Genomic DNA, 25,956 nt, shown 5'->3' on the forward strand with positions numbered 1-25,956 from the left:
TTTATAGTTCATACGGTAACATTTATTTATTTAAATAAAAATATATAAAAAAATTGGACGGAATTTCATTTTCTCTTATATACATACATACATATAATCACGCCTTTTTCCACATGGGTAAGCAGAGACCAAAAAACGCCACTTGGTACGATCCTTACAAACTTTCCTTGCCTCATTCACATCCATACATCTTGTCATATTAGACCTTACATATATGTTTTTCCAAAATATTATGTGTGTATAAATAGATTCTAGGATTCGATACAACAATATAAAAAATAATAATAAGAATTTATAAAAAATATCATTTTGAGCTCAAAAAATCACATATAAGTTACAAAAATATATTTAAAGTGAGTTTGTAAATATTTGAAAACTTTAATTTTACGATATAAATGCTTTATATATTCAAAATATGAAGGATCAGTTTAACAGATTATGGTTAAGGGTCGGATAACTATCTGATAGGTAAAATACCAGCAAATCTATGAAAACAGCTGTCAAAATCCACATGATAAGCTAAGGGACACTTATCAGAAAGTACTAGGGGCTAAATATGCCACTTACCGGGCACGTTACCAAACTCCGGACTAATGTTGAGAATAAAATTTAACCAGACACGGGTATCGAACCCGAGACTTAATGGTCAACGATAGCAAATACTACTGTTTGAACCAAAGAGTTAAAAAATATACAGAAATAAATACCTTCATATAAAATAGGTATATGTAAAAACATACAACTACATTTTTCATTATTTACAAACTGACTATAAATACTACAAAAGTTATAAAATTAAAGCTTATCTTTTAAGATCTTTGTCCTTATATTTAAAATATATACTTATATACATACATACTTATTATACGGTAATAAAATATCGCCAATAAGAAATAAGGTACAACGACAAAAAAAACAGGTCAAGTGTGTGTAGGAGAATACCTACCACGGTTAGGTGTCTCCCTAACTTTCGTTAACCTATCCCTTACTGGCGATAATTTATTGAAATCGGACGTAAAATATATATAACAATTTTAATCAATTTTTGTGACATAGTAACATGGCAGTGTTATTTTAAAATTTGGACTAAGCCATTTTGCCCAATAGTTGGACAATTCTTTGATAGGTAAAGAAATTCAAAATATATCAAAGAGAGATAGAATTTTCATAGAATTTGTCATTAATTTCTTTGATAAAACAACTCCCGCACTAATAATAGCTGTTGTGTCGCGGGGACTTTTACAAACATACAAACAACGGATACAAATTACAACCAGTCCCGAAACAACTACTTGTGGATCACACAATTATTTGTTCCATGCGGAATCGAACCCACGACCTTCTCATACATCAGTTCTATCAAAATTTACAATAAAATATTGATTCTGTATCATTAAATAATGAGATTCACGATTAATTACCAGTTTCACATCTTATAAATAAGTCTCAATGATGAAAAATATTGTCGAAATTCCGTCTGTCAAACTGACCTAATTAATCCATACTAATATTATAAATGCGAAAGTAACTCTGTCTGTCTGTCTGTCTGTCTGTCTGTCTGTCTGTCTGCTACTCAATCACGCCTAAACTACTGAACCGATTTGCATGAAATTTGGTATGGAGATATTTTGATACCCGAGAAAGGACATAGGCTACTTTTTACCCCGGGAAAATCACGCATTTCCCGGGAAAATTCGGGTGGCGAATTAAGTCGCGAATAATCAATATTATAATGACAGTAAATTAACAAAATTCCGTTGTCATGGCAACTGTTTTAACGGCGGATATGCCTCAGCGCAACTTCGTTATATTAGGAGATATAAATAATTTTGGTATATTTTTCGTGAAAAAAGGTATATTTTATATAATCGCGCTAAGACCAACAGGAGCAGAGTAACAGTAAAAAGTGTTATAAAAACGTGGAAAATTTCTCTCAACATTCTCTCTTATGTGACGCAAGCGAAGTTGCGCGGGTCAGCTAGTTATTCATAAGATATGAAACTGGTTGTAAGTCTTTTAATATTGTTGTTTAGCAAAATTGTTTCAATACATACTTATTACGTTTTCACACCTAGTTATTCTATCAACTTTCTTATTTCAGCACTGAAAACAATAATCTAGGTATCTGAAATGTTCACAAACCATCAGTTATTTTGAAACAGACCCCTAAGAATATACAAAGCGTAATCAATATAGAGTCACTAACTAAACCCAGTACACTGTTACTAAACCAACTATATTTGACTTTCTTCTTAGTCAATCTTCTCTTATCAACCACCAACTTTTTAGGCCAGGACTCGAACTCGGGAGGAGCGTTTTGACACTGCGAAGGATGCCATTTTCTCGGTGCACCATTGGAGTTTTTCGCTTGAACGCAAATTTGTACGTTTTTACCTGATTTCAATGCTTGTTTGAAGTTTTCTTCGATGGGTATGGTTAATGAACGTAGATTGTAGGCGATGTCGGATGTGTAGTGTATAGTGTTGGTATCGTCGCGGGCGAATATGACGAAATCGGCGACGTCTTGCGTCGTTGTGACGAACCAATGCGCGTATATTGATACTTGTGAACTGGAAATGAAGAAAATTTGATTATTATTTAGACTGCTTCAATAATGTTTGATTGATTTTTACTTCTTAGTATATGAATATTAATAATAAATCATTTAATATAAATAGATGTCATGTTTATCTCGCTACTAGATTATAGTAAACCACTGGAGCTGATCGTAAGGTATATATGCTAGTTTATAGTTAAGTTTAGGGTGGTTTTATGTTTAATTTGAATAATTACTTACGTCGCAAGATTAACATCTATTATCCTGCTAAATTGAATCCAAATCGGCTTAGCAGCTTAGAAGTAAAACAATGACAAACAAACATACTTCCACATCCAAGCTTAGTTATACTTAATATAAGTTCTAAACTTGAGTGTCCGATAATTAGGCTTTTCTACCTAAACCGCTGAACTAATTTTCATGAATTTTAGCAGGAAAATAGATTAAGTCTCGTCAAACATAGATCCAATTTTCAAAACACGACCGCAGCCACCCGAGTCAACTAGTTCTAATAATATTAGTATAAAAAATTCTATACTTACTACTGTATATCTCTGAAAGCCACATCCGGTTCTAAAGTATAATCAAACGCAGTTTCCGCATCAGTGTTGCTATCAATTATCTTATTATCGACCTCGGTGTTGCCAGAACACAATAATCTGTCCTCATCTACTGTCAGTAGGTTCTCATCTTGCAGGGTAACGGGTTCAGAACAGATTAAGTTTTGGTACTTTTTGTCTATTTTCAGGAGCGAGGGTGTCATTTTATTCAGGTAATGTTTCAGAGGTCGCGTGAAACAGTCGCATTTTAAATTGTTGCCTGAAAATAAAAATAAAATTAGTACATACGTGAGAGGAGCTCGTGGCTTAGTTAACAACAGCCGCGCGGATCGATCTCTGAGGTTAAGCAACGCTTGCCGAGGTTGTTCTGTTGATGGGTGACCATTTTATACATATCAAATTTCTCTGTGTTTCCGAAGGCAAGTTAAATTGTGGGTCCCGGGTGTCATTTGCTTCCGTCTTACCGGAGAATATCGTGTTATAACCCAGGTAACTGTGTTGTGGAGGTCAGATAGACAGTCGCTGCATGTAAAATACTGGTATTCAGCTGCATCCGGTGAGACTGGAAGCCGACTCCAACATACACACATCAACACTGTCTAGGGATATTTTGTATTTACTCAATTATCTCAAAATTTATTAAAGATAACATACAACATGTATATATTTCTATAAAGCCCATTTATCTGACTATACTTCAGAATAAAAAAAAATCTCTAATTATTTTGCGTAAACAATTTTATACTTAAATAAAGAAAATACTAAAATAATGGTAAAACTAACAATGAATGTTTTTCTTCAGAAAATGTGAAAAATAAGAAAAAGTTATTGTTTTTAGCAGTTTTGTGAAAATCTGTAGTCTATAAAGCCATCTATGACATTTATAGCAGTCCTGCAGCGATTTTTCATAATTTGGATAGAGTTATCCAAGTCTTACTGCGGTATATTGTCCCAGGTCCGGCTAAGATTCAAAAAAGTGGCTCTTCCGTTGCAATGTTCGCAGGGAAATTCCTCAAAGCTCTTCTTTGGGGCATACTCCACGCGTGCTCTATGGGTTTTAGGTCAGGTCATTGAGCGAGCCAGCTTAAGACCGACTTGTCGTGTTCCTGCTACCATCTCGTCACCGCTCTTGCTGTGTGCAGACGGGTGTTATCGTGAATGAGGATGAATTCTTGGCCCATTTGAAGTTTATGGGGGTAGATTATCGGCACTAGCACCTCATTACGGTATTTTTTAGCCGTAATGGTGTTTCTGATCCAAACGCGGTCTGTTCGTCCACCGAGAATAATTTCCGCCCAAACCATCATTGTCCCGCCGTACTATGAATGGACTTCCTGAGGATATTGCAGACGGCTATCACGACCAGAGACTCGCCAAACACGTACTCTACGTGAATCAAAATGAAAACCGAACCGGGACTCATCGGTAAACAGTAATCCAGACTACGGGTTATCATCCCAGAGCAAAAGTACAGGGAACCCACTCTAGTCTTCGTCCGCGATTTCCTCAGCAGAGTGCTGGAGTACGAAGCGGTCTGCGAGCGTGAAAGTTATCTTCATGCAGCGTTTTCCTCGCAGTTTGGTCACTCACAAGCAACTGGTGCTCTGACTGGAGCCTCCGAACCAACTGCATGGCCGTAACATTTGGTTCTCTTCTCATGGCAATTTGCAAAAATCGGTCTTGTCGATAAGTGGTTATTCGCTTTCCCCCTGGATATCTTTCAACCACTTCACTAGTAGCACGGTAGGATGACTATAACCTAGATATCACGTTTTGTTTTGTTCCAATCTCGTCAGCAATACTCCGCTGAGCAGCCACAGCGTAGAGCACGCCCACTGCCCTTAGCATTGCTTATCTCGTTATATAGCGCCGCTGCATGATGCACACAATAGGTTTAACTCGAAATTAATCGATAACTTGTTATAAAACTTAAATCTGGCACAAAAAAATAACCCGATACTACAGTAGTTAAACAAAACTTGCGGACTTCGCAATCATTATGCCGTGTAATTATTTTATTTTTAATTATTTTTTATAAATTCAAATTTAGAATTATCCAAAATGGTTTAAAAAATAGTCTTTGATCAAAAGATTTTTAAACTGGCCAGTATTTTTTGAGTTTAAGAACTTTATACAAAATATTCCTAGACGGTGTTGATGTGTGTAGTTGGAAGAAAGGCTAGACAATATAGTTAATGGACAACTCACACACGGTCATTTGATTCCAAACTAAGCAGAGCTTGTACTATGGTAACCAAATAACTGATAAACATACTTATATATTTCTAAATACATACTTATATAGATAAATTGACAGAGGCCCATGACGCCACTTGGTACGATCTTTACAAACTGTTTTTGCTTCAATCACATTCATGCATGTTAACTGGACCTGGGATATTGAATTGACCTTAGGGGACCTAGGATACTGGAGTGACCTTAGGGGACCTGTGACACTTGAGTGACCTTAGGGGACCCGGGTCACTGGAGTGACCATAGGGGACCTGGGACACCGAAGTGACCATAGGGGACCGAGGACACTGGAGCTACCTTGGGGGACCTGGGGGACCTAGGCTATAGGAGTGAACTCAGGGGACCGGAGATACTGGCGTACCCTCAGGGGACCTAAAATAGAGGGCGTAGGGGATCTGGACTAAATGAGATACATTGGGGGACCTGAGGTACTGGAATACCCCAGGGGACCTGGGACACTCGAGAGACCTCGGAGGACCTTGGATTAACCTTGGGGGACCTGATATACCGGAATGGCCAAGGAGACCCGAGATTTTGTAGTGACCCTAGGGGACCTGAGATCCGAGAACGACATTGGGGGTCCTGGGATACTCGAGTAAACGGGATTACCCGAAGGACTTTAGGGGACCAGGGTTACACTGGCGGCCATAGGGGACCTGGTTTGGGGGTCCAAGGGCCCCCAAACAGGAATGACCAAGGGGACCTGAGTGATACTCGAGTGACCATTGGGGACCGGGATTATTCAAGTGAACATAGGGGACCGGGACTACTTGGGGACCAGGAAACTTGGGGATCCTTAGGGGACCGGATACTGGAGAGACCTTGGATACTGGAGTGTCTTGGATTGTGGAGTGATCTTGGATTGTGGAGTGACCCCTGAATCTGGAGTGACCCTAGGGGATGTTAGATTCTGGAGTGACCCCAAGTGACATTGGATTCTGGAGTGACCCCAGGTGATATTAGATTCTGGAGTAACCCCAGGTGACATTGGATTCTGAAATGACCTTAGTTCTGGAGTGATCCTAGGGGATTTTGGATTCTGGAGTGACCTTAGGTTACATTGGATTCTGGAGTGACCTTTGGTGACCTTTTGCACTATCAATTCAGTTAATTAAGATACGACTACAATTATACCCAGAATCTAATGAGACCTTTGAAATTTTGTGAAAATATGCTCTCACCTTCAAAGAACACTTGCAGTCCATGACTCTTGACTTTCCTAACGAGTGCAGGTTCGAAGCTTATCAGTTGATTGTCTCTCACATCAAGAATAGATAGTTTAGTCGCGTTCACTAAACTATCTGTAGGTAGGGTTAGCAAACCATTGTTCTGTAGGTATAACTCGGTTATGTTCTCTGGTAACATGAATTTCGTTTCAGCTGAAAATGACAAAAATATGTATATATCAATCTTGTTATAACCCGAAATGTAGGCATAATATCACGCCTGTTATACCCCAAGGTGTAGACAAAGGTGTATTAAATAGACCCACGTTTCGCCATTTACAATGTTAGTCCCATGTAATAGGGGGCGAACTTATTGCCATATATCGGGCACGTTACCAAACTCCGGGATACTATTGAGAGTATACAATTATTACTGCCTATACCGGGACTCGAACTCGAGGTCTCGTGGTCAGCAGTCTTATACACTACCGCCCGCACAACTATTCCACAAAATCTTATGATTTCAATGGATTTTCGTAATAATAGTAAGCTTTTGCTTGCAACTTTGTCCGAATGAAGTAAGAGTAAAAAGTATCCAGTATTAATCTTGGTTATAAGCTATTTGTGTACCAAATTTCATCAAATTTCGTTCAGTAATTTTGACGTAATTGAGTAACAAAAATATCCAAACTATCGTATTAATGATATAAGTATAGATACTTACATGTCCTAGATATTAAATCCTTTATATTATTGTTAGACAAATCCAGGATTTCTAATGATGTCAAATTGCCAAGTACATCTGAAAAATAATTAAAAAACATGTATTAAGTACATAACTTTTTAACATATATTTATTTTATCTTAAATAACATCAACCAGGACAGAGTTCTTACGTGTACTTCAAAGCACGGAGGCGCTCAGTTCAAATACCAGTATGCAGTCACTCATCTATGGAGTGTTCGCGCTAAGGTTGCTTAACCCACAGATCGTTTACTGGCCGGTGGAGCGCAACTAGCTATGTGCGCTTCATTCATAAATTTATTAATTACTAATACTCACTATTTCGAACATCATTGATAATATTCCCAGATAGGTTTAATTTTTTGACCTTCTTAGCTCCTAAGGTCAGATCTAGGGTCAATACGGGAATGTCATTATGACTGAGGTCAATTTCTTGCAGCCTGTACGGAATCCAGGGGCTTGCGGGAAACATCTTCTTAGTAAGGAAGCCGAATTTATTATAACTCAAGTTTACCTGTAAAGAGAAAGAACATAATAATCAGTCTAGTCTTTCTTCCAACTATGTTGGAGTCGGCTTCCAGTCTCACCGGATGCAGCTGAATACCAGTATTTTACATGGAGCGACTGTTTGTTTTTGTTTTAAAAAGACAAATCCCGCACTAAGAATTGCTCTTGTGTAGCGGGGACTTCTACAAGCATACAAACAACGGACACAAAGTATAACCAGACACAAAACAATTATTTGTGGATCGCACAAATAATTGCTGCGTGTGGGAATCGAGCCCACGACCTCCCGACGCAGTGGTATTGGCGTGGCGACCTAATCCACTGCGCCACGGAGGCAGTCAAATAATAAAAAAGTATCTATCTACCTCCATAACTCATTTACCTGGGATTTAACACGATACCCCTCGGTAAGACTGGTTGTCAGACTCTCAAGCTTCCAACTAAGGTTCAAGGCCTAACCCTTCTTTCATACCTGGAGGAGACCCTTGCCCAGCAGTGGGACAGTATTGTGTTAAATTTATGTGTATACTTACAGATTCCAAGGAAAGGCAATCATCAAGTAATCCATTGGTTTTGTTGTCAATCTTTTCCAATAAATTGTGTGATAGATCCAGTTTTCTGTGAAATAAGAAAAATTACAAATTATTATAGAAAATAAGTATAGCGCATTGCTTTTTTGGAATTAAAGAGCAAATCTTTAGTGAGTGAGTAGAGACTTAATTAATATATCAGTGTGGGGAGCTACTTTGCCCAAGGCACCCCGCCTTACGACCGGAAAGGAGCTGAGCAAAGTTTCGTGGAGCGGACCGCAAAACGACCAATCAGTGTTCTCCACTTCGCGTAAGTGCTACCATTTAGCTTTGCCTTATTATACATTTAAATCAATGTTTAGTTTGCCCATTGAAGTAACTTTGCCCATTATCATTTTTTTACTCACCTCAAAGCCACCAGCCCTTTAAAAGCCTCATTAGGTATCTTCTCAATGCCGTTATCACTTAAAGACAAGTGCAATAACTGTTGTAGTCCGTTGAATGTGTGCTGTGATATCTCTGTGATACTGTTATGAGATAAATACTAACCACACACGATACTAATAACACTACATATAGCAGCTTTGAACAGTGGTTACTAACACTCTATAAGACTATGGAACTTACCTTTTATCACCTAGTTACCATTTAACAATGGCAATCCTAACTTTGATCAATTGGCAACTTTGCCTCTGAGCTGGTTATTTTGAAATTATGGAAACTTTGCCCGCTTGTGGTAAATTTACCAAGCATTAGTAACTTAGTCTACAGGTGACAGTTTTGCCTGCTAGTGGTAACTTTGCCCGCTTATATAACTTTGCCCAGAAAATGTAACTTTGCCCAGAAACTGTAACTTTGCCCAGAAAATGTAACTTTGCCTATAATATTTTTTGACCAAATTACTCACCTTAACGCTACTAATCCTTTAAAAGCCTCATTAGGTATCTTCTCAATGCCGTTATCACTTAAAGACAAGTGCAATAACTGTTGTAGTCCGTTGAATGTGTTCTGTGATATCTCTGTTATACTGTTATATGTTATACTAACCTCACTACACACGATACTAATAACACTACTTATATTAGCCAGTTTAACTTGACCAGGTAACTTTACCACATTAGTGACATCCTCGCCAACTGATGGCTTTGCCCGCTAATGTTTAGTTTGCCTAATGATGCTAACTTTGCCTGCTAATTACAACTTTGCCTAATGACGCCAGCTTGGCCCGATGAATGTAACTTTGCCCAATGATGGTAGTTTTGTCCAATGATGGTAACTTTGTTTATTGATAGAAAGTTTACCCACTAATGACAATTTTGCCTACAAATGTAATTTTTTTAACTTACCTTAGTGCCACTAAGCCCTTGAAAGCCTCATTAGGTATCTTCTCAATGCCGTTATCACTCAAAGACAAGTGCAATAACTGTTGTAGTCCGTTGAATGTGTTCTGTGATATCTCTGTGATACTGTTATGAGATAAGTCTAGGTGGAACATCGTGGGGAGGTTGCCGAACGCTGACTTACTTAGTGATGTTAGGTTGTTGTTCTGAAAACGAAAAGTTATATTTCAATTATATCACCATCATAATTAAGACAGTTTGTTACAAAAAGAATATCCTTTATTAAATTAAATTTTTGTATTCGTGCAAAATTTCATCGAAAATCGTATAGACCTTATATTACTAACATTTATAGAGTACCGTGTCTATACTAAGAAAAATAATTGTAACGAAAATAGGAATATTTACCTATTATTTAAGATTACATAAGAAGACTGCATAGCAGCAATAGTCAAGTGGTATCAGTAAACAACTCTCACGCAAGTGGTCGCAGGTTCGAACCCGAGGCAACACACCAATGACTTTTCCAAGTTATGTATGTAGTAGAAATAATGATCACTTGTTATAACGATGAAGGAAAACATCGTGATGAAACCTTGCATGCCTGAGAGTTAAAACAGCTTTTGAAGGTATGCGAAGTCCCCAACCCGCACTTGGCCAGCGTGGTGGACTCAAGGCCTAACCCCTCCCTCATTACGGGAGAAGACCCTTGCCCAGCAGTGGGACATTAATGGGTTAAATCCATACTAATATTATAAATGCGAAAGTAGCTCTGTCTGTCTGTTACTCAATCACGCCTAAACTACTGAACCAATTTCCATGAAATTTGGTATAGAGATATTTTGATACCCGAGAAAGGACATAGGCTACTTTTTACCCCGGGAAAATGACGGATTCCCATGGGAAAATTCAGGTGGCGGACGAAGGGTAAAAGCTAGTGCTACTATAAAGAAAAAAATAACTTTACCTGCAAATATAAATACTGTAAACTAGTCAAAGAGCTCAACGCTTCCCAGGGCGGCTTAGTCAAGCCATTATCTGACAAGTCCAGGGATTGTAGCGTCAACAGGCTGGAGAAGCTGTCGGACGCGAGCGAGTCGCCCAGCATGTTGGACGACATGTTGATGCGCAGTAACGCGTTCATTGTCGGCCACGTGTTGGACTTTATTTCTTGCAAGTTGTTGTGGGATAGGTTTATTTCGCTGTGGAGGTAATTAGTTATACAATAAAGTACATAATCGTAAATATATAAGGATCAATAGAAAAGTAATGATAATAGGACATTTCCAACTATCGCAAGTACGGAAAAAAAATATTTTATTAGGTTCTTTATGACTCAAGCATCTGAGTGCAGGAAATAAGAAATTAAAACATTTTCTAACATATTTAAAAACAAAATATTGCAAAGATTCAAGTACTCTTATATTTTAATAAAAATCAACCTCAAGTTTTAAGCAGTTTCTTCTTTTCGGACTCGAACCGAATAACGTGAAATGGTATGTAAGTAATTATTTACCTAATTAACGACCCACATGTGAGTGAAATAAAAGAATTAATATTTCAAAATGGAGTATATTTAAAACAAACGGAGTGGCCCGGCTTTGTCTGGGTATAGCGCAGTTTTATCCCGTTGATTCCATTCGCCTGGGAATTTCGATGCCATCGATCCCATACAAACTTAGTCCCGACAATCAAAAACATATTAAAAAAAAAAGAATTATCCAATTCGTTGCCGTTGTTCAAAAGTTATGCGCTTAAATAAATTTCCGTGATTATAAAATCTAATAATAAATCATAAATCTAAACTATTATAAAATCTATCTATCTATCTAATCAGCCCTGAATCCACCCACTGTTGAGTATAGGCCTTCCCCTCAGCAAAAAAAAAATCTACTCACCCCAAACTAATAGGTATTTGAAACAGTTTCTCCAGCACATTATAGCTAACATCGATGCTGCGACAGCTGGCCAGCTTGGCGAGACTGCCGCGGGAGATGTCGCGCAACTTGTTGTGGGACAGGTCCAGCTCCAGGATCGTGGGGATGGTGCCGAACGTCGCCGGGCGAATCTGCTCTAACGAGTTGTGGCTTAGGTTCACGAATCTGTGAAAGAAATGGGTGAAATTGTGTTAAATTTGTTCAAATATCTTATATTTGTGAAGTTCATAATTCATTAAATTAAGATGTAAATATGTTAAGGTAAATCAATTAAATAGTGTTTACATGACAATAAATTTTTAAATAAATAAATTTTATAAAGGGATATTTTTCTTAAAAACGTGTTTTAATTTATTATCCAACAAGAATAGAAACATGTTGGCAAACCTGCTTAGAAACTTGAATGCAAACTTATTGGGAAACTTCATTATTTTTCTAGGTTTCTAAATGTTCATTACTAGATTATTATTTTCAATAGTCCCGTGTTAACAATTGATCGTGTCAAACTTTGACGTTAAATTAATTGATTTTGACTTTTAGGTGCAACGCAGACGACAGACTATCCGTGACGCACTGTTTAGTCTGTGAAAATAGAACTTACGCAATTATATGAAGTAACGCGCCGGACTTTTTGCGCGTTGTGTGCGTTACTGCATATAATGGCATAAGTTCTATTTTCACAGACTAAACAGTGCGTCACGGATAGTCTGTCGTCTGCGCTGCACCTTATAAAGATAAAAAACAGGTACCTCCCACCCAAGTCATTGATGGTTCGAGCCCGAGGCACCAAACCAGTGATTTATCCAAGTGATGTGTGTATTAAAAATAATGATCACTTGTTCCAACGGTGAAGGAAACATCGTGATGCAACCTTGCATTCCTGAGAGTTGTTTAGAACAGTTCTTGTTTGAAGGTATGCAAAGTCCAGACTTGGCCAGTGTGGTGGACTCAAGGCCTAACGTCTCCCTCATTACGGGAGGAGACTCTTGCCCAGCAGTGGGATATTAATGGGTTACATTTATTTATTTGATAACAAAACTTACCTCAATGAAAATAAATTTTGAAACACAGCGTTAAATATTTCACTTATATTATTATATGAGAGGTCCACTGTATGTAACTCATATAGTTTAGGAAACGCTAACTTCGGGATGGATTCTATCTGATTGTGTGACACGTTCAGGATCTGTATGCCCGACATGTTTTGGATGGGTACCTGAAAAAAAGGTGGTTTATTATTTATACTAAGTTAAGTGAGTGGCTCCGTCTTTCAATAGTTATTAGAAAATTCTGGGCTACTATTGAGAAATATATTTCTAACTAGAGGCCGCCTGCGACTTAGTCCGCGTGGAAACCCTTCCCGTGTAAATCCCGATCCCTCGAGAACTCCGGGATAAATGTAGCCTATGTGTTATTCTGGGTCTTCAGCTACCTACCTTCAAAATTTAAGTCTCAATAAATTTAAGTTATTAGTTAAAATTAATTTATGTCGTCAGGGATATTATACTATTAAAGATTATTTAGATGATAACAAAGCTTGGGACTGTGCTGCTTCTACCAAGTCTATTTCAAAATAATGTATTACAATTTGATATTATGACATTGTTATTAATTTATTTTGACATTGTTATTAATTTGGAAATATTGACATTTAAAAAGAGCAAGCCGTGATTTTCTTGCTGTTTCTTCTCACGAGCAACAGCTTTTCCGAAACGGTGGTAGATAAAAAATATTTGACGATTTCAAATACATACTTGTTAAAGTTTATGAAATAAAAAATATTTGACTTTGACTACCAAACTAACTGACCCGCGAAACTTCGCTTGCGTCACATAAAAGAGAATGGGTCACAATTTTCCCCGTTTTTGTAACATTTATTACTGTTACTCTGCTCCTATTGGTCGTAGCGTGATGTTATATAGCCTAAAGCTTTCCTCGATAAAAGGGCTATCTAACACTGAAATATTTATTCAAATCGGATCAGTAGCTCCTGAGATTAGCAGGTTCAAACAAAAAAACAAACTCTTCAGCTTTATAATATGAGTATAGATTTATGACTGCCTCTGTGGCGCGGTCGGTAGTATATGCAACTGCGGTGCGAGAAGTCTCGGGTCCTCTCACTGGTCGTGTCGGTTATCCGTCGCACCAAACTATGAGAGTGATGGAATAGAGAGTGTACCTGTGTATTGTGCACACACGCGCGACACTATAAACAAAGTCCTGCACAGATGGCCAGTTTCAATGAAACTGACCGCCGTAGCCGAATATCGGCTAGGAGGACATTATCATTATAGATTTACCTGTGAGAAATCCTTCCGCTGGTTATAAGCCATATTCAACTGATAAGCGTATGAATTAACATCAAACGCTTGCGTTAAAGAGTAACAAACATACATACATACATACATTCTCACAAACTTTCGCATTTATAATACTAGTTTTACCCGCGACTTCGTCCGCCATCTGAATTTTCACATAGGAATGCGTCATTTTCCCAGAGTAAAAAGTAGCCTATGTCCTCTCTCGGGTATCGAAATATCTCCATACCAAATTTCATGCGAATTGGTTCAGTAGTTTAGGCGCGATTGAGTAACAGACAGACATACAGAGTTACTTTCGCATTTATAATATTAAGTATAGATTAGTAGGATTACGGGAGAAGACCCTTGCCCAGCAATGGGACATTTAATGGGTCAAATTTATTTATTTACCTGTGAAAAATCCTTCAACTGATTATAAGCCATATTCAGTTGATAAGCGTATGAGTTAACATCGAACGCTTGAGGAGAGAGCGCACTCAACTCGTTATGACTCAGATCTAAGAGTGTCATATTGTTACAGTTCTGAAATGAGTCCGTCTCTATAATTGAGAGCGCGTTGTGAGATATGTTCACTATAGCTTGATATAACTCTGTGAAAGCTTGCTTTTCTATTATTGTTATTTGATTTTCTGCTAGATTTATTATCTGAAAAAAATAATAAATTATTATAAAATTTATTAGCCAACAAAAGGCTATGTCGACCTCATAGGGAAACTCAAATTATGTACAGTAAAATCTTAAAAAAACACTAATTTCCCAACTGAAGACGATCAAAATTCGTATAAGAAGAGATATAATAAAAAAAAGTTATAATTAGATTAGAATTTAAGCCGATTCAGGGCTTATGTAATAATAGTAATAATCATTTAATCATCATGTAGTGACATATAGAAACTTAAGATATACTAACTTTAAATGAAAATTGTATAAACAACATTATAAGCCCTCTGAGGGCTTCAAAATGTTGTACTACTAAAGCGATAACACAAAAACTGTTGTAATTAATGGAGTCAAGTATTTCAGACTAATTTAAGACATTAGCCCCCCGAGAGCGTACAACTTACCATTATTTTAGAACTATTATCGATCTCATTATACTATTATCTCTAAGAAAGTCGCTTGAAAACTTAATAACAATTTAAGACGTAAGTCACTGAAGGACTTATGGAAATTAAATTTTACTAACCATTTTCGCCGTTGGGCACAAAAACTACTATATAAAAATTACTTTCATAATAATTAAGCCATTCGAAGACTTACACACAATTTACAACAAAAGCCACTAGACGGCATAAGTCCATTTCTTCTGTAAATTACTTACTAAACAAACTGAAGCCGTCAAAGCCAAATAACTAAGTCAAGCCATATGTTAAGCCGTTCAACGGCTTACTCACCTCAGCGTATCTTACAGACTGGAACATTTGAAAGTCTACTTTCGTAATATTATTTCTCGCTAGATCTATAGTACCTATGCGAGTGACAGATGAAAATGTACCTCTGCCAACATCGGAGATTTTGTTGTCTTGAAGATACAAGCGTCTGAAAAAAATATAATTTTATATATAATTGTTCTAGCCAATATTTGATTAAGTTGGCCAGTTTCATTGTTATCTCAAATTCCAACTTTTAACAGAAAATATCAGAATTATTTTTTGGTCGGACTCGGGTAGCGAAGTCGAGACCTCTGCAACAGTGTTTTCACAAAAACCACGAATATTTATTTATTTTTATACTAAAACCAAACCCAATAGGACGTTGCCAGGCTGGGAATCGAACCCAGAACTTAGTGATCACCAGTCGCACACATAATCGCGTAGATTTCACACAAATTACCTAACCCGGGAATCGATCCCAATGACGCGTAATTAACAGCAGCCATAAACTAACACGCATCCAAATCAAATTAAAAATAGCAATCCTTGCTCGTCCGGGGAAACAAATTAAAAAAAGCCTTTGCCCGATCCGGGATTCAAACCCAAAACGTCTTGAACTGCAGTCGCAAACCCTACCTCTCGTAATAACAGTCTATTTCACATAATTTCCTTTATCAATAAGACAACACTTATAAAAGGGAACTCACCTCAAAAGTCTCATGCCTCTAAAACTATTTGTATCCAGTTTCTTTATCTTATTGTTATCTAAATGTAGTACTTTTAATAATGTATTTCTTGCGAACATACCTCTGAAAATTAAACATACATACATTAAATATTATATCTATACTAATATTATAAAGCTGAAGAGTTTGTTTGTTTGAACGCACTAATCCCAGAAACTACTGGTCCGATTTGAAAAATTCTTTCAGAGTTAGATAGCCCATTTATCGAGGAAGGCTATTTATCTTCACGCTACGACCAATAGGAGCAGGGTACTAGTAAAAAATGTTGCAAAAACGGGGAAAAATTTTACCCATTCTCTCTTATGTGACGTGCAAGCGAAGTTGCGCGGGTCAGCTAGTATTATATGTATTAGGTCGGGGAAAAGTCTTTTCGCATTATAGTATGTATGAACTTGTAATAAAATCTTTCTCTACACAAAAAAGCTCGATATTTGGGTACCTCACGAGCTCACTGAAAGAAACCTAATGAACCGTGTACTCATTTGTGATTTTTGAAGCCAAAGAGATTTTCTCGACCTTATAATAATATATTATGTACATACATACATATCTATACAAATTTTATAAAATTATAAAGTTTGTTTGTTCTCATGAACTCATGAAGTCACTACACTATTTATTAGTATATAATTTATATTATTATTATACTAAAATATGTTTTTATCATTTCATAAAGAGCAAATGATTTTCTTTTCTTTTTTTACAACTCCCGCACTAAGAACTGATCTCGTATCGCGGGAACTTTTACAAACATACAAACAACGGACACAAAGTACAACCAGACCCGAAACAATTATTTGTGGATCGCACAAATAATTGTTCCGTGTGGGAATCAACCCACGACCTCCCGGCGCGGCGCAATGGTAGACGGCGTGGTGACTTTAACCACTGCGCCACGGAGGCAGTCAGATTTGACTATTAGGGCGCGTTCCCACTATGTTGTGACAACAGATAATCGTGCAGTTTTAAGTGTCGTGGCTTATATGTTTAAATGGAGGTGTTCACATATAAAACGACACGACTTACTGTCGTCTACGACATTTTTTGCAGTGACGACAGATTATCGTGACAGTGGGAACGGCTAGATACGACAGTCACTAAACAATAAAATGTTTTGACGACAAACAATCGTTATAATGGGAACGGCTAGAGACGACAGTCGTTCAACGATAAATTAATCGTTACGATATAGTGGGAACGGGCCTGTAGTCTATCCTATTGTCTTGTAAAACAGATGTACATAGGTGTTAAGTAGTTCTTACCTAGGTATGTCAGCAATTTGATTGTGACTGGCGTTGCACCAACCTAACTTAGTCATGTCGCCGAGGTGACTGCCGTCCAGTTTGGTTATACTGTTGTAACTGAAAACAAACGAAATTATGATAAAGCATATTATTTATAAGCCTATAAATACTCTCTCTTTCTCTCTTCCTGGCTATTTGTCCCATGATAAGCCTAGTATTACAATAAGATAAATATGTAAATTTTCAAAACGAAAATTAACATATTTATCTTATTTTCAATTTATTAAATAATAATAGTTTGTTAAATCTTTATTCGCACTTGAAAGTAGTAAAAGAAAGATTCTGTAAGCGACTGCAAACCGTAACAAGCGGCAGCAGTTTGCAGTCGGTTGCTGCTCGGCGTCACAATAATTTAAAGCTCTTTTTATGATAGTTGTAGAAACCATTTCATACTGTGCGGGATGGGGGGTCACCGGCAGGAAGATGTTCGATGTGTTTGATGTGTTATGGTTATATTATTATAATTGTGTAAACACTGTTCACGATGCAACAGTCAGAGTGCAACTGCACCGCATCAAACTGATCCGTTAACATATGGTCAATGGAACGCAACTATTAAAAATGCGTAGGCGCATGAACACATACAAATCATATAGTTATACAGTCCACAGTAATTTCTGGAATAACTACATACATGACCTACCGTAAAGCACGCTTTATAATTTACAGTATCCGTACATATGAATGGAACTTTCCTCATTATTATAAATGCCAGTATAAAATAATGTTTAAATTACCTTAAATCCAGTACTTCAGTATCTCTCAATCCTTTGAATTGATTACGTTTTAGTGTAGACAAATTGTTTCCATGTAAGTCTAACGTTTTTAACTTTCTTAGTGTCTGAAATAAAACAATATAATTGTAATAAATTAACACATTAGTGTCCCACTACTGGGCAAGGGTCTCCTCCCGTAATGAAGGAGAGGCTCGAGAAATTGCATTCCTTCAAGAACTGTGTTAAACAACTCTCAGATATGCAAGGTTGCATCACGATGTTTTCCTTCACCGTTATAACAAGTGATCAAAATTTCTCAAAACGAAATGAGAAATTCTCTATACCCGACCTGGGAATCGAACCGGACACGACACAATCAGCAGTCGCACATAATATTTATTTATAACATCACGCTTGTTATAGCAAAATGTGCAGGCAGAGGTGAAGAAAATATTCTCTACTGATTTATACCAAAAAATAAGTTAGTTTAAAGGAAGTTTTTACCTGAAAAGCTTCTATAGGTATATCGGCAAGCCGTCCGTTGGCTAGATGTAGTCTCTCAAGCCGTCCGGCGGCTTCACTGCCGGCGAATATGTCCTTATTTAGTTTAGTCATCTCGTGTCCGTCTATGTGTAGTATTGATAGGTTGCCTAGGATCTAGAAATAGATAAATTCATTGATCAACACTATTTCTATAGAAATATATTCAGTCTGTCTGCATTCAAGGTGAAGCTGATGAATAGATTTGGGTGAATTTGTACAGAATGGCAGATGCTTATGCCTGAGAGTGAATAAATAATAATATAGATTATTAATTTTAACAAAAAAAAATTTAATCATAGCTGTAGGGGAAAAAAATGCATAAAACATCCGAAAGTCTGGCTGTCCTGGTTTATTACGCTTTTACGATAATAATTTTACAAAGTAATAGATTTATAATTCGGACGTATAAACAAATAAAAATTGCTACATTATTACTTTGATAAGTAGGAGAAAATTCGTTTCAACTCAGATCATACAGTAATGAAATATGAATAATAACTTGAGTGATAATTGTATAAAGTCATAGTTTATCATAAATTAATTAAGAGGTTAATAGGCCAGTCAGTTTATTGATTATAATTATACAGGGTGTCCCAAAACTCAACGATAATCCGAGACAGGATGAAAGGCCAAGTCATACCGGTTATAGGAAAAATAAAAAAAAAATTCCATATCACTTAGTTCAGCAATAATAGACACTTTTCAAAAAAGTTGAAATTCCACTCCCTTGGTCGCATTTTCAAGTCCTGTGATCACCAATGTCACAATTTCGCTGTGTTTTTTTGAACTTCGTGATCTTAATTAAATATGCTATTCATCGTATAACAAATTAATGCACAAAACATTGTTAATTTAATAAAAAAAGTTAAGTTTTAGTGAGTCATCTTTCTCAAAAATATCGTTGGTCAACTTTGCCGCTTCATACTGAAAAAAAAATGTACTACACTACCCTTGGCAAGTTATTTCAAAAGTTGGCGCATTTAATCAAGATTTCAAAATGGTATAACACTTGCCACTGTTCTTGCCATTAAAAATGTTATTTTTATTTGAACGAAGAGTATCCTCGCAAATGGATCGGACGCAGTGGTACAATTTTATGGCATCCTCGTTCCTCCGATCTAAATCCAGTAGATATTTTTTGCTGGGAATGCATAAAAGAGAAAGTCTATTCGAAATCAATACAAAATCTATCAGAACTTTGCCAGAAAATTGACACAGCGTCAGAAGAAATAAATGCAAGGAATTTTGCTTGACTGGTGAAAAAATCTTTTGTACGCCGTTGCAGAGCCTGTATTCGTGCCAGAGGAAAGCAATTATTTTTAGTAAAGAGGTAATTGAGTCAGTCCATAACAAATATTTAATGTAATAAACATAATAGGTTAAAATAATAAAAAAAAAACCAATGAACGAACCATCGATCTTATTTAATTATTCTCCTTAAACTAAAGTAATTCTGAATTGTTTTCCTCTAGCATGAATTCAGGCTCTGCAACGCCTTACAAAAGACCTTTGCATCAGTCAATCAAAATTCATTGCATTTATTTCCTCTGACGCTGTGTCAATTTTCTGGCTAAGTTCTGATAGATTTTGTATTGATTTCGAATAGACTTTTTCTTTTATGCATTCCCAGTAAAAAATATCTACTGGATTTAGATCGGGAGAACGAGGAGGCCATAAAATTGTACCACTGCGTCCGATCCATTTGCGAGGATGCTCTTCGTTCAAATAAAAATAACATTTTTAATGGCAAGAACAGTGGCAAGTGTTATACCATTATGAAATCTTGATTAAATGCGCCAACTTTTGAAATAACTTGCCAAGGGTAGTGTAGTACATTTTTTTTTCAATATGAAGCGTCAAAGTTGACCAACGATATTTTTGAGAAAGATGACTCACTAAAACTTAACTTTTTTTATTAAATTAACAATGTTTTGTGCATTAATTTGTTATACGATGAATAGCATATTTAATTAAGATTACGAAGTTCAAAAAAACACAGCGAAATTGTGACATTGGTGATCACAGGACTTGAAAATGCGACCAAGGGAGTGGAATTTCAACTTTTTTGAAAAGTGTCTATTATTGCTGAACTAAGTGATATGGATTTTTTTTTTTATTTTTCCTATAACCGGTATGACTTGGCCTTTCATCCTGTCTCGGATTATCGTTGAGTTTTGGGACACCCTGTATACTGTTGACGAGTTAGTTAGCAAATGTATTTATATTATAAACTGGAGTAAAATATACTAATCCATGTTATATACTATCTGTAGGTATAACCATATTTTTACAAAATCGGTTTGAATAAAAAATAATGCGTTTAGTAACCAAGTGGTAATAAATCGTTAAAGTTTACTAATAAATCCATTCTATGTCAAGAATTTTCGCGTTTGCAAAACTCCATTCCATATTTTAGCCACTCGGAGTTAGATTTGTGAGAAATAGTGGTATTTTCTTGTCCCGGGTTATAGAAAATCACTTACCCCCGTTTTCTGTGGTACATTTTTCGGTAGTTTATCTATTCAATAGCGTTTTTTATATGAGTTTAAGCGCTATTAAATAGATAAACTACCGCTAAATGTACTCAGAAACCAGGGGTTAGTGATCTATCAACGCACAGCCCAAACCGCTGGACGGATCGAACTGAAATTTGGTATGCAGGTAGATGTTATGACGTAGACATCTGCTAAGAAAGGAATTTGGTCAATTCTACCCCAAGAGAATGAAAGTTAGTAGGAAAATTCTGTGTCACACCACGCGGACGAAGTCGCGAGCAAAAGCTATCTTAATAATAAGAATAAAACAGTCCCCTACCTTAAAAGCCTCCTTAGGGAACTCCTTAATCTTAGTATTCCTCATATACAACTCCTGTAGAGTCCTGTTAACGCCGGCGAACGCATACTCTCCTATACTCTCTATAGGTGTATCTATGGTTTCTATTACCCTGATCGTAGACCGGTGGAAGAGGGAGCCGAAGAGTCTCGCTGGAATAGAAAATATTGACTTTTAAGTAAGGAAAGGTTAATATCTGACAGAAGATACGTCGGGAGTAACTCAATTTGTATGGGCTTCGCACCGACGCATCATCGGTTGAGTGTGAACGGTCGAGTGATTTTCTATACATTTGTCTGTTCTGGCGTTGTGCGACCGATAATACGCGACGTATGTTCCGTCAGATATGAACCTTCCCTAAATTTGGTGAGGGTGTAATGTTTTATAGGGGGGACAAATTTGCACCTTATTAATATTAAATTAAGATAGAACTTATTAAGCCGTCGAAGGCCTTAAATAGAGTACCATTTGGGTGTCAAAAATGACTTGAAATTTGACTCTAATTACTGTATAATGAAGAATTAGCTAATATTAATGGTCGTATGTATTGAAGTAAAGTGTCATAAGCCCTCGAGTATCTGAAACAATAGCTATAAAGGTTTAACTTTACCTTATCCCATAAATGGCCAAAAAATAAACCTACATACTTATCCAAAATTGAGTTAAGGGCCTTTAGGCAAATTATTTAACTAAACTTTTCTAATCTCTATGCCTTATAGACACTACCTTTACCCTCAATGCTGTTGATGAAGACAAAAAGTCGACGACTTAAGCCCTTAGGCGGCTTATAAATAACACAATAACTACTTACATATCTTACATTCCTGCAGCACCAACTTCTCAATAGGGAAGCCGAGTCCCGCGATATTGCCCAAGCCGAGACTCAACACGGCTACCCCGCTGTTGACGCACCTCACATACAAGCCCGTGTCGCTGCCTCGCTCGCACACGCACCAGTACAACACTCATATACTACAGGCTTTTGTACTGTACTTAACTAACGTTAAGTGAAGTGTGGTGAGGTCGCTTTATAGACGGGTCGAGCGTTTGTTACTTTAGAAATGTGTAATTTAGACCCTATTGTTGTATAATAAGCCGTCGGACGGCTTGAGTAACTAAGCTATTTAGTGTCTTAAATTACTTTTATGTAATCTAGTTAGTGTAGTCTTACCATGAGCCTTAAGCCCTCGAGTGGCTTAAGTAAGTGGCGTGTCTTAAGCCCTTGAGCGACTTGAGTATTAGCCTTTAAGACACTTACCTAGGTCCAACATAGTCGTCGGCTTAAGCCCTCGGGCGGCTTATAAATAACACAATAACTACTTACATATCTTACATTCCTGCAGCACCAACTTCTCAATAGGGAAGCCGAGTCCCGCGATATTGCCCAAGCCGAGACTCAACACGGCTACCCCGCTGTTGACGCACCTCACATACAAGCCCGTGTCGCTGCCCCGCTCGCACACGCACGGGTAGAACAGAGATATGCTCGAGTCTTTAGGACAAGGGTACACGGGGCCGGGAGGTATGTATTCAGAATTTGTGTAGGTAAGGAATATGGTTAACGATAGGATAATTTTGGTTGTCATTTTTGGTGGGTGAGTTGATCTGTAATTAAAGAAAATAGTGGTTTTAGTAAATACATAAATATTAAGTCTGTTATACCCGAAAATTTAGGCAGGGGTAGATGAAATACACCCACGTTTCGCCACTAACAATTTATTATACTCTAACGAAGAAATTGGGGCGAGGGGCGATCCTATAGCCATTTCAGAGAGCACGTTAACAGACTTCTGGCTACTAATTGAGAATTATTCTAATATGAATTAGAAGGACTTTTGCCCGACACGGGAATCGAACCTGAGACCTCATGATCAGCAGTCGGATTCACTACCGATCCCACCACAGAGTCAGTCAAAGTCAAAGATTTCGACAACTACTTACAAAACACATTTTATGTGAAATTATCAGTGATTTTCCAGAGTTAGGAGGCATACTACTATCGACAGTCAGCTAATTTCAATGCAATTATATTATCCGCAATAGCCGAAAGTCGGCTAAGACATAATAAATGCGCATTATGCTACGTCCCATTAAAATTACTAATATACCTTATTTAAATGAACCTCAAGCACACAATTTACTTTAAAGTAATTTACATAAAAGTGATATAAAAATCTTGTTTGAAAGAAAACCAGATTTGGTAATAATAGATCAATAATATTTAAATATAATCGCTTCACACCACTGCGCACGTGCGGCTGCGTATTTGGAAATAAAACGTAATACGTGTAGACCGAGTGGAGAGTGGATAGAAATTCATATTATTATAAAGATTTTAAAGCATTTGTTCGTTCCCTTATAGGAAGTAAATATTTCAGCATCCCTCTTTATATTATAACTGTAACAAAGTGACACGGTCGGTAGTGAAAGCGTTTACCGCGCAATAGATCTCGGGTTCGAATCCTGGGTCGACTCAAAAAGGATTTTCAGAGATTTTCTGTTCGGATCTTTTTAGAGATTGTCCGGAATCAGGTAGTTCAGGTCCTCCATGCCTCGGAGAGCACATAAAGCCGCCGGGCCTGTGCCTGACCTCTCACTGTCGCGTCGATTAGCCGTCCCACCGGGTTATGAGAGTGAAGGAAAAGAGAGTGTCCCTGTGTATTGTGCACACACTTGGACACTATAAACAAAATTCTGTACCATTGGCACACTTTCATAGGACATTATTAATAATACTAATGTATTTTTTTGTTTTTTACTATTTGTCTTTGGACACACTACCACCCTCAACAAAAGCTCCAGCACTCCACTAGAGGGCAGTAAAATCCAGTTAAGAGCCTAAATTCTCATATGAGCAATATGAGCATTTAGGCTCTTAACCAGATTTAGTTTAGTTAGTTATGACTGGTAGTTATGTCAAAGTCATTAGTCAACCAAATACCAAAATCTCTGAACAAAGTGATAATAATTTAATATCCACTAATTGATTAAATACTAAATCTAACCGGTTAATATCATATAAATGATTGTATTGTAATACTCAAATCATTCACAAATGCATTACGGACATACCATACAGATATAAAATACATTTCTAATGTATTACTCATACAAATATTTTGATGATTCTAGATATTAAATCTTGGATTTGACCACACCTCTTTAAACCCTATCTCTATATTTTTTTTTAAGCGACATCTTCATGATTTAAGAATTGCTCTTGTATTGAGGGGACTTTTACAAACATACAATCAAGGGACACAAAGTACAATCAAACACAATCAAAAATACCATTAATACATATTAGGTCACCGATCCACAGAACAAGAGTGAAAGAAAACCCAAGCGCCTCTCCATAATAATGATGATAATATATGATTCTCTCAACAATTTGTCTCATTTCAGTAATTATAACTTTTTTTTCTTTGTTTACTTAGCACCGCAACAATGATATAAAAATAAGGTGCATATTTTTGTTTTTTTTTCTGGAGTTAATGCATTTAGGAAATTACAAGTTATTATATTTTAAATATTCTAATCAGATTCTAAACGGAATACTACAACTATTACCTAACAAAAAACTTTCTATTTAACTTATTTAGCACTTGTAAACAAATAATGATGTAATATTCTTACAAATTGTAAGAGACCTCAACAAAAAGGTTGTATAACTTTTGTATAGCCTAAGGACAGGTTTGTTGAGTAAAAAATGTGTCCAAGGTTGTTATACGTCGCAAAACTACCAACACTTCGAGATATTTATTTATCAAACTATTCGTACTTCAGAGTTCAATAAAACCAGTTTTTAATATCAACAAAGAGACAATAACTAATCAAACACATCGTAAATACATCCTATTACTAATTACAAACGATTAATGAGTATTATTCCGACAGATTTCCTTGAAAACACAACTTCGTATCCTTTGCGAAGTTTTACACAAACTTTCACCCGACATAAATCATATTTAAACAAATTACCTGCGCTTGATCCTTGAATTATAACAGATTACGCACAATCATGCAGTTGATAGACTATTTTCTATGTTCGTAACATAATATTAACGATGTAAACACGTAATATTATTTTCTGAGAAAAACTGCGAAACTACACCCCACCATGATCAACACGGAACTAACCAAAGACAATGTAGAACGGAAGAATTTAGTGACATTCGGTGACAATGACAGTAGAATATCATAGACAATTATGTTCCGTTTTAACCAGAAAACCTACAGCAAAATAAAGTTGTACTTTTATAATAATAACTTTTAGTTTAAAATAAACGAGCTGACTACTGAGCATATTCTAAGAATAATGAAAAACCCTTTTTCGCTTTACTTGAAACGGGAATTAAATTTTAGAACTTCTCGACCAATAGTCACGTACACAGTTGGCTGGACCGCTTTAATTTGTTAAAATTATTTAATGAAGAATATATTAACATTACCTACGTTTTGTGAGACTTGAGAGGAAAGTACTCCTCATTTACCAAAACGCACAAATTATTTATATAACAGACGATA

General features: G+C 36.7%; 1 protein-coding gene across 2 annotated transcripts; it reads right to left on the reverse strand.

Moving 5' to 3' along the window:
* Positions 1-25,573, reverse strand: conv (insulin like growth factor binding protein acid labile subunit convoluted). Of its 2 annotated transcripts, XM_076132210.1 has the most exons (19): positions 25,411-25,573; positions 22,754-23,034; positions 21,412-21,581; positions 18,559-18,711; positions 18,076-18,179; positions 17,297-17,395; positions 15,996-16,097; positions 15,310-15,454; positions 14,306-14,560; positions 12,638-12,810; positions 11,556-11,759; positions 10,625-10,859; positions 9,664-9,863; positions 8,321-8,405; positions 7,599-7,794; positions 7,261-7,338; positions 6,552-6,749; positions 3,100-3,376; positions 1-2,570 (listed from the first exon to the last, which is right to left on the reverse strand). In XM_076132210.1, the coding sequence occupies exons 2-19, from the start codon at positions 23,013-23,015 to the stop codon at positions 2,135-2,137; spliced, it is 3,372 nt and encodes a 1,123-aa protein (XP_075988325.1). In that variant the 5' UTR covers positions 23,016-23,034; positions 25,411-25,573; the 3' UTR covers positions 1-2,134. The 2 variants fall into 2 exon arrangements, with proteins under 2 accessions (XP_075988325.1, XP_075988324.1); XM_076132209.1 differs by lacking the exons at positions 22,754-23,034; positions 25,411-25,573 and adding an exon at positions 22,241-22,397.
* Positions 25,574-25,956: the final 383 nt, after the last annotated feature.

This window comes from Anticarsia gemmatalis, chromosome 27, assembly GCF_050436995.1.
Source record: "Anticarsia gemmatalis isolate Benzon Research Colony breed Stoneville strain chromosome 27, ilAntGemm2 primary, whole genome shotgun sequence".
Classification (NCBI taxonomy): Eukaryota; Metazoa; Arthropoda; class Insecta; order Lepidoptera; family Erebidae; genus Anticarsia; species Anticarsia gemmatalis.